General features: G+C 44.4%; 1 protein-coding gene across 1 annotated transcript; it reads right to left on the bottom strand.

Annotated features, from left to right (window-relative positions):
* Nucleotides 1–3,792: 3,792 nt before the first annotated feature.
* Nucleotides 3,793–9,059, bottom strand: LOC138957631 (uncharacterized). Its single transcript, XM_070328715.1, has 4 exons — nucleotides 7,887–9,059; nucleotides 7,159–7,377; nucleotides 5,456–5,563; nucleotides 3,793–4,380 (listed from the first exon to the last, which is right to left on the bottom strand). Exons 1-4 carry the CDS (start codon nucleotides 9,057–9,059, stop codon nucleotides 4,147–4,149), a joined length of 1,734 nt encoding a protein of 577 aa, XP_070184816.1. The 3' UTR covers nucleotides 3,793–4,146.
* Between the last annotated feature and the right edge of the window lie 429 nt (nucleotides 9,060–9,488).

The raw sequence follows: 9,488 nt of genomic DNA, 5'->3' as shown, positions 1-9,488 counted from the left end.
ATGTGACCAAGTGGAGGGATCGTCTTGTCCCATGTAAAAGGTATGTGACCAAGTGGAGGGATGGTCTTGTCCCATGTAAAAGGTATGTGACCAAGTGGAGGGATCGTCTTGTCCCATGTAAAAGGTATGTGACCAAGTGGAGGGATGGTCTTGTCCCATGTAAAAGGTATGTGACCAAGTGGAGGGATGGTCTTGTCCCATGTAAAAGGTATGTGACCAAGTGGAGGGATGGTCTTGTCCCATGTAAAAGGTATGTGACCAAGTGGAGGGATGGTCTTGTCCCATGTAAAAGGTATGTGACCAAGTGGAGGGATGGTCTTGTCCCATGTAAAAGGTATGTGACCAAGTGGAGGGATCGTCTTGTCCCATGTAAAAGGTATGTGACCAAGTGGAGGGATCGTCTTGTCCCATGTAAAAGGTATGTGACCAAGTGGAGGGATCGTCTTGTCCCATGTAAAAGGTATGTGACCAAGTGGAGGGATGGTCTTGTCCCATGTAAAAGGTATGTGACCAAGTGGAAGGATCGTCTTGTCCCATGTAAAAGGTATGTGACCAAGTGGAGGGATGGTCTTGTCCCATGTAAAAGGTATGTGACCAAGTGGAGGGATGGTCTTGTCCCATGTAAAAGGTATTTGACCAAGTGGAGGGATCGTCTTGTCCCATGTACAAGGTATGTGACCAAGTGGAGGGATGGTCTTGTCCCATGTAAAAGGTATGTGACCAAGTGGAGGGATGGTCTTGTCCCATGTAAAAGGTATGTGACCAAGTGGAGGGATGGTCTTGTCCCATGTAAAAGGTATGTGACCAAGTGGAGGGATGGTCTTGTCCCATGTAAAAGGTATGTGACCAAGTGGAGGGATGGTCTTGTCCCATGTAAAAGGTATGTGACCAAGTGGAGGGATGGTCTTGTCCCATGTAAAAGGTATGTGACCAAGTGGAGGGATCGTCTTGTCCCATGTAAAAGGTATGTGACCAAGTGGAGGGATCGTCTTGTCCCATGTAAAAGGTATGTGACCAAGTGGAGGGATCGTCTTGTCCCATGTAAAAGGTATGTGACCAAGTGGAGGGATGGTCTTGTCCCATGTAAAAGGTATGTGACCAAGTGGAGGGATGGTCTTGTCCCATGTAAAAGGTATGTGACCAAGTGGAGGGATCGTCTTGTCCCATGTAAAAGGTATGTGACCAAGTGGAGGGATCGTCTTGTCCCATGTAAAAGGTATGTGACCAAGTGGAGGGATCGTCTTGTCCCATGTAAAAGGTATGTGACCAAGTGGAGGGATGGTCTTGTCCCATGTAAAAGGTATGTGACCAAGTGGAAGGATCGTCTTGTCCCATGTAAAAGGTATGTGACCAAGTGGAGGGATGGTCTTGTCCCATGTAAAAGGTATTTGACCAAGTGGAGGGATCGTCTTGTCCCATGTACAAGGTATGTGACCAAGTGGAGGGATGGTCTTGTCCCATGTAAAAGGTATGTGACCAAGTGGAGGGATGGTCTTGTCCCATGTAAAAGGTATTTGACCAAGTGGAGGGATCGTCTTGTCCCATGTAAAAGGTATGTGACCAAGTGGAGGGATGGTCTTGTCCCATGTAAAAGGTATGTGACCAAGTGGAGGGATGGTCTTGTCCCATGTAAAAGGTATTTGACCAAGTGGAGGGATCGTCTTGTCCCATGTACAAGGTATGTGACCAAGTGGAGGGATGGTCTTGTCCCATGTAAAAGGTATGTGACCAAGTGGAGGGATGGTCTTGTCCCATGTAAAAGGTATGTGACCAAGTGGAGGGATGGTCTTGTCCCATGTAAAAGGTATGTGACCAAGTGGAGGGATGGTCTTGTCCCATGTAAAAGGTATGTGACCAAGTGGAGGGATGGTCTTGTCCCATGTAAAAGGTATGTGACCAAGTGGAGGGATGGTCTTGTCCCATGTAAAAGGTATGTGACCAAGTGGAGGGATCGTCTTGTCCCATGTAAAAGGTATGTGACCAAGTGGAGGGATCGTCTTGTCCCATGTAAAAGGTATGTGACCAAGTGGAAGGATCGTCTTGTCCCATGTAAAAGGTATGTGACCAAGTGGAGGGATGGTCTTGTCCCATGTAAAAGGTATGTGACCAAGTGGAGGGATGGTCTTGTCCCATGTAAAAGGTATGTGACCAAGTGGAGGGATCGTCTTGTCCCATGTAAAAGGTATGTGACCAAGTGGAGGGATCGTCTTGTCCCATGTAAAAGGTATGTGACCAAGTGGAGGGATCGTCTTGTCCCATGTAAAAGGTATGTGACCAAGTGGAGGGATGGTCTTGTCCCATGTAAAAGGTATGTGACCAAGTGGAAGGATCGTCTTGTCCCATGTAAAAGGTATGTGACCAAGTGGAGGGATGGTCTTGTCCCATGTAAAAGGTATTTGACCAAGTGGAGGGATCGTCTTGTCCCATGTACAAGGTATGTGACCAAGTGGAGGGATGGTCTTGTCCCATGTAAAAGGTATGTGACCAAGTGGAGGGATGGTCTTGTCCCATGTAAAAGGTATTTGACCAAGTGGAGGGATCGTCTTGTCCCATGTAACAGCCTGGCCAGATCTGAGATGGTCAGCCGACCTGTTTACACGGAAAGGAGTGTGCCTTCAAGAAAAGACAGTCGTCCCTATAAAGGTTTGGACGTAGACTGATACAAGCGGACTTCAAACATTGCCATAACTTTAAAGTGAAAGGCATGGTTTTTACCCGGATAACAAATCATTTTTTTCCCAGAAGAAAAATGTCCAATGAGACATAACAAAGAGAACATAAAAAATCTATTGGGATAGGCAAAGGTTTTCATCTGAAGTAAACATTCGCACATTAGAAAATAATCTACAGTACTTACATAATACACACACACTACCCATCTTTTCGAGAGTATAAACAAGAAAACATGACCTATCTCAGGTGAGAATAAGCAAACTAAGTATATTTGCCGACACAACAAAAACAACAACATGCTTTATAATGATCGACTTTCAAAAACTGAGTACATTTGCCCGAACATTACAACATCGTATGACATTGCGTGTAAGAAAAAAAACTTAAGTACTGAAACAGTGAAAGTATTGTGCCTGTCTGACTGACCTCAGCAGATGATAACTGTGACTGGACTGGCACCAAAACAAGTAGGGCAGTGTCATTAAATGCGATGCGGACAAAGCGTTCTTTTAATGTGAACACATATAGTGGTTTTGACAAGACAGACTGGCAGAACGATGAGAAAAAAAGCAAATGCTGAATGAGACCCGAACACGGCTGTGGTTTTTGAGGTTAAAAGTGGTATAAGGATAATTCATAGAGAACACTTTGTGTCATGATATTATCGGGACTGTCATATTTTCCTAGTATGCATATATGCCATCTGGGTGATGAGGAGATCGTAAGCCATCATCATCAGTGGGTGAATAGTAGTTTGGACGGAGGGGGGGGGGGGGGTAATGTTGTCAGTAACTAGTCAATGTTGTCTATAACTACTACTAGTTTTTGTCTTTAGGCAGAACACAACTTTGTTTTGCTTCGAGACATTTTTTTTTAAACAGCAATGTTGAATCACTGTTTGGAATGTTTAACAAAAGCTTGGAATATTGTGATTTCACTTGTGAAACGTACACGGTCTGAGACTAAATGTTTGATCGTATCATACTCAAGCAAGAAATGAAAAGAGATAACAAGAACAAAGAAACATAATCTTCTTCATACCAGAAAGTCGTAATCCTTCCAAGACAAAACAAGAAGCTGTAGTAGCAAACCTTCATGAAGAATATTCCTGAAATGTGTAACACACCCACCCCCGCCCCCTCCCTCCAACTCACATTAAATTGGAGCAGACGTTTGTATTGGATGAAATCTCAAACAAAGCTGTTTTATGGACCAGACCCAGAGGTTTGGTCACAACCAACTGGGCACTTTCTTGTGAACGCCAACCCGGTGCTGGGGTGCACGAAGCAAACCTGGGTGCCATTAGGCCTCGGGGTCTCATTGGTTGAAATCACAACGAATTTCTGTTTCAACCAATCCGACCCTGCGGCTGCGTACCGCCTATTTGGGTAGCACCCAGTTTAGCTTCCTGCATCTCGGCCCTGGACACCGCATGGGAACAAGCACGTGCATCATGGTACATCGTGTACCGAGTCACATTCGTCTTTGCCTCTTCAGCCTTCTCTTCATGGCTTCCATCTCCAATCTCTCTTGCTCCTTCTTCTGTCCCTCCTCCCTCCGCAGTGCACAGAGGCGCTCATCCAGTAGATGGTGAACACCCTCCGGTCTTTGCCGGATGAAGGCCTTGTGGGCTTTGTGAAATAATGTCTCCAGTGTGTCGAGTTTGGACTGGAGGTCGTGCCTCTGCGCCTCCAGGACTTGCACTTCCTGCAAAGACAGAGAAAGTCAATGTGAGTGAAAGAGAAAGAGAGAGAGAGAGAGAGAGAGAGAGAGAGAGAGAGAGAGAGAGAGAGAGAGAGAGAGAGAGAGAGAGAGAGGGGGGTCCATTTTTATATTTAGTCAAGTTTTGACTAAATATTTTAACATCGAGGGGGAATCGAAACGAGGGTCGTGGTGTATGTGCGTGTGTCTGTGTGTGTGTCTGTGTGTGTGTCTGTGTGTGTGTGTAGAGCGATTCAGACTAAACTACTGGACCGATCTTTATGAAATTTGACATGAGAGTTCCTGGGTATGAAATCCCCGAACGTTTTTTTCATTTTTTTGATAAATGTCTTTGATGACGTCATATCCGGCTTTTCGTGAAAGTTGAGGCGGCACTGTCACGCCCTCATTTTTCAACCAAATTGGTTGAAATTTTGGTCAAGTAATCTTCGACGAAGCCCGGGGTTCGGTATTGCATTTCAGCTTGGTGGCTTAAAAATTAATTAATGACTTTGGTCATTAAAAATCGGAAAATTGTAAAAAAAAATAAAAATTTATAAAACGATCCAAATTTACGTTTATCGTATTCTCCATCATTTGCTGATTCCAAAAACATATAAATATGTTATATTCGGATTAAAAACAAGCTCTGAAAATTAAATATATAAAAATTATTATCAAAATTTTTTTTTCGAAATCAATTCAAAAACACTTTCATCTTATTCCTTGTCGGTTCCTGATTCCAAAAATATATAGATATGATATGTTTGGATTAAAAACACGCTCAGAAAGTTAAAACGAAGAAAGGTACAGAAAAGCGTGCTATCCTTCTTAGCGCAACGAATACCCCGCTCTTCTTGTCAATTCCACGTGCACTGCCTTTGCCACGGGCGGTGGAGTGACGATGCTACGAGTATACGGTCTTGCTGCGTTGCGTTGCGTTCAGTTTCATTCTGTGAGTTCGACAGCTACTTGACTAAATATTGTATTTTCGCCTTACGCGACTTGTTTTTTTTTTTTTGGGGGGGGGGAGTGTCAGCCTGAATAAGAAACAAAAGCAGAAATACTCAGCAGTTCTTACCCCGTGTTGCTTGTCCTTTTCCTGCTTTTTCTTCTGTCGAGATTTTCTTGCAGAGACATTGTTGCCCGCTCTCTTTCGGAGAAGCCTCGCTTCCTCTTCGGCAGTGAGCTGCAGCACACAATTAGAACACTCAGTATTACATTTCACACGAGGAAATATACCCAGACATCGAACACTAAAACAAGGCAATGAAAAAATGATTCGTTTATTTCTTTATTAATTTATTTTATACAGATTGATTTCGTTCACCCCGCTTCCATCTTCATTTGTATTTTTTCAAATTTGTATTTGTATTGTGTTTCCCCTCCATTTTCTTTCAAACCTTGTTCGTTCCGTGTTGCGCCTGCTTTTTATATTTAGTCAAGTTTTGACTAAATATTTTAACATCGAGGGGGAATCGAAACGAGGGTCGTGGTGTATGTGCGTGTGTGTGTGTGTGTCTGTGTGTCTGTGTGTGTGTGTGTGTGTGTAGAGCGATTCAGACTAAACTACTGGACCGATCTTTATGAAATTTGACATGAGAGTTCCTGGGTATGAAATCCCCGAACGTTTTTTTCATTTTTTTGATAAATGTCTTTGATGACGTCATATCCGGCTTTTCGTGAAAGTTGAGGCGGCACTGTCACGCCCTCATTTTTCAACCAAATTGGTTGAAATTTTGGTCAAGTATTCTTCGACGAAGCCCGGGGTTCGGTATTGCATTTCAGCTTGGTGGCTTAAAAATTAATTAATGACTTTGGTCAATAAAAATCGGAAAATTGTAAAAAAAAATAAAAATGTATAAAACGATCCAAATTTACGTTTATCTTATTCTCCATCATTTGCTGATTCCAAAAACATATAAATATGTTATATTCGGATTAAAAACAAGCTCTGAAAATTAAATATATAAAAATTATTATCAAAATTAAATTTTCCAAATCAATTTAAAAACACTTTCATCTTATTCCTTGTCGGTTCCTGATTCCAAAAACATATAGATATGATATGTTTGGATTAAAAACACGCTCAGAAAGTTAAAACAAAGAGAGGTACAGAAAAGCGTGCTATCCTTCTTAGCGCAACTACTACCCCGCTCTTCTTGTCAATTTCACTGCCTTTGCCATGAGCGGTGGACTGACGATGCTACGAGTATACGGTCTTGCTGAAAAATGGCAGCTACTTGACTAAATATTGTATTTTCGCCTTACGCGACTTGTTGTTGTCTTTTGTGTTCTTGTTTTTCCTGATGAAGCTTCCAGAAGCGAAAATTCGTTATCGTCTTGTGCCGTCTTTGTATCGGTGAGTACAGTAATCCTTTGTTTTTTTAACTTTTTTCATTCAACACTAAGTAAAAGCACAAGCTTGCCATCATTAGATATTACTTATCAGGCTTGTGGCTTATTGGTGTGTTGAAGACAGAAACGCATGGTCGTAGTAAAATAGAGGTCGTGATGAGTTAGCGTATGACATGTGCTTGGAGAGCGGTTAGGGAGCGGAGGATGGGATGGGGGAGGTGGATGGTGGGTTAGGGGGAACATGTGTTCTTCCTTGTAAACGTACAGTAGTCGTTGCTTAAAGCCCCATAACAGGTGTGTGACCTCCGTGTCAACAACCTGTAATATGTACCTTAAAGGTCTGTAAATGTGTGTCGAAGAAGCAGCACAACAACAATTAACAATTCCACATAGAGCCCCCCCACAAAAAAGGATGAGGCTTCGAACCTTGTACTTCTTCTCAGCCTGGGGAGCAGGGCTGAGGTCAGGCAGACTCTTCCTCTGTTTCTTGCACCGCTCGACCACCTTGTCTCTCAGCAGTTCCTTGGTGCAGAAGCTGCTCACTTCTTCTAGCGGTAGAGCCGGGGGCACCTGATGGCTTTCCACTTCGTCCTCGTCTTCATCTTCTGCTTTGCACTCGGCTGCCAAGACGGGCACTTCGGCATCCTGTTGAATAAGAGATGAAAGAGATTGACAATGGCGGTATTGATAGGCGAGATGGGTCAAAATCAGTGACAGGGCGCTGCCAGGGTGGAGACTTTGACATCCTGTTGCGTAATATATATGAGACTGATAATTTATCTGTGATGGGTCACACTCAGCGACTGGGCTCGTGTCGGCTTATATGTGCCGGAGTGAGTGGGAGGGAGTCATTGAAGAAAGGGGAGAGAAGAGGGGATGAATGTTGTTCAATGCAGGGACACAATGTATACACAACGATCTGTTGTGACACAAAACGTATTTAGACTGAGCATCGGATCAAGGAATGCGCATTCTGACTGAATAAAAAAAAATCCGAATCCAAAGAACTAGTAAATTATTCATATGTATATTCTTGACGAAGGTTTTGATAAGTAGCATGAGCGATTTTTTCTTTATTGGAAGGTTGCAATTTAAAGTGAGAGCTTTGGATGGAAAAAGTTGGTGTTAAGACTTCGAGGTCTGCATCTACATACCTTGCACTCGTGAAGGGCAGACTGGGATGGACCAGCAATCTGCTGGGTGTTTGGCAGTGGGGTTAAGTGGAAACTGTGTGGCAAGACATCAGTGGACAGAGAGAAGGCAGAAGAGGAGATACTGGACGGTAAAAATTGGAAGACATCATCGTCATCGGCTCGGTTGGTGTATGAATAGGAAGAGGGAGCAACGGGTTGGTCTGTGGAACTCCAGAAGGAAGCGGAGGTGGAGGAGGAGGAGGCGGTGGAGGAGGAAAATGGAGTATGGAATGCATTACCATTGGAGCTCTTGCAAGCAGAAGAAGAAGTAGATGTCGTCGAAGGTAAATGGAAGGGTTCCTGGGATGAATTTGTGATGGTAGCAGAGGATGAGACGGCTGAAGAAGTAGCGGAGACTGTACCATGATGAGAATGCAAGGAAAGGGAGGAGCTAGGGAAAGCATCGTAGGGTAGTAAAGACGGGGTGTGTTCAGGGTGGAAGGATACCGAAAAGATGGTTGAAAGAGGAAGGTCTTCAAATCCTTCCATGGAGTGTCGGGGGAAGTCGGAAAATTCTGGCGGCGTGGTGTTTGAACATGACGAAGGAGGATCACCGAGACCTGCCAACAGATGGGCAGACCCGCAGGAGTATGTGGGAGGCGCCGGGCAAGTGCTTGACTGGTTTTGCCACGCCCACGGTCTCAGAGGTAGACAAAGATGTTCCAACGATGTGTCTGGTGGGGCTACCAGGTCCTCTAAAAAGGACTCATGAGATGCGTTGTGGTTCCGCTTTGGCGGCGGTGTGACGGATGGTGATTTGGGAACGCCACCCGGAGAGGGAGAGGGGTACATGGTCTCCCAGCTCGTGCCAGGGTAGGGCGGGGGACTCTGACAGGACAGTGGGGTGGGGGGTCGGTGTTGGTGCGTGGAGGGACAATACGGCGGTGGGGTGGGGCTGGAGAGAAAGGATGACGGCGAACAGTTGTACGTCTTGTTTGGCGTGACGTAAGGCGGGGGTGTCGGGGTGAGAGGCCTCTGCCAGGAAGCGTTACTGTGAGCCCTGCCATAGGGCGGTGGGGTGAGGGAGGGGAGGGTGGGGGGTCGGGGGAATGTCTGGTTGGGAGAGCAACGGTCTGAGAAACCTGGCATTGTCTCGTACAGCCATGACGAGTGTTGGTCCAGAGTTTCATCCATTTGTCCCCTATGTTTCTGAAATCAGAATTAAAAAAAATTAAAAAAATGTTTCGTCATTTTACTATCAGTCATCCAGGTTTTACAAAAAGAATCATTGACCCTTCGATGTGTTTTACTGACAGACACAGGGAGAAAGCAACAGTTCGCGTAAAATCGCCACACACAAACGAACATTTTCTGTTGGATTGGCCATTTAGCTTACTTCAATTCTGGACACATTACATACTTATGAAAGAAGACATTCGGATTCTTTGTGACGATAGTTCTCATGCAGTGGGCATCACTGAATTTTCTGCAAAAAATATAGTGTTTGTGGGCGTTTGGTGAGATGCTATTGGAGTGAATGTTATACACCAAAATTCTGTGTTTAGTTGTAAATGTTTACGAGTTTGTAATGAATATTCCCTAGTCAAGTTTTGGCATAGTTGA

This window comes from Littorina saxatilis, unplaced genomic scaffold (genome assembly GCF_037325665.1).
Source record: "Littorina saxatilis isolate snail1 unplaced genomic scaffold, US_GU_Lsax_2.0 scaffold_1069, whole genome shotgun sequence".
NCBI lineage: Eukaryota > Metazoa > Mollusca > Gastropoda > Littorinimorpha > Littorinidae > Littorina > Littorina saxatilis.
The sequence above is the reverse complement of the archived record's forward strand: the minus strand, read 5'-3'. Positions and strand labels throughout refer to the sequence as shown.

Bases quoted from the DNA above. Each gene is read 5' to 3' on its own strand.
- LOC138957631 (XM_070328715.1), bottom strand. From the start codon at position 9,059: ATGGATGAAACTCTGGACCAACACTCGTCATGGCTGTACGAGACAATG. The intron at 7,378-7,886 runs GTATGTAGATGC...CTTATTCAACAG, and splicing joins CTGCCCTTCACGAGTGCAAG to GATGCCGAAGTGCCCGTCTT. The intron at 4,381-5,455 runs GTAAGAACTGCT...CTGTCTTTGCAG, and splicing joins AAAAGGACAAGCAACACGGG to GAAGTGCAAGTCCTGGAGGC.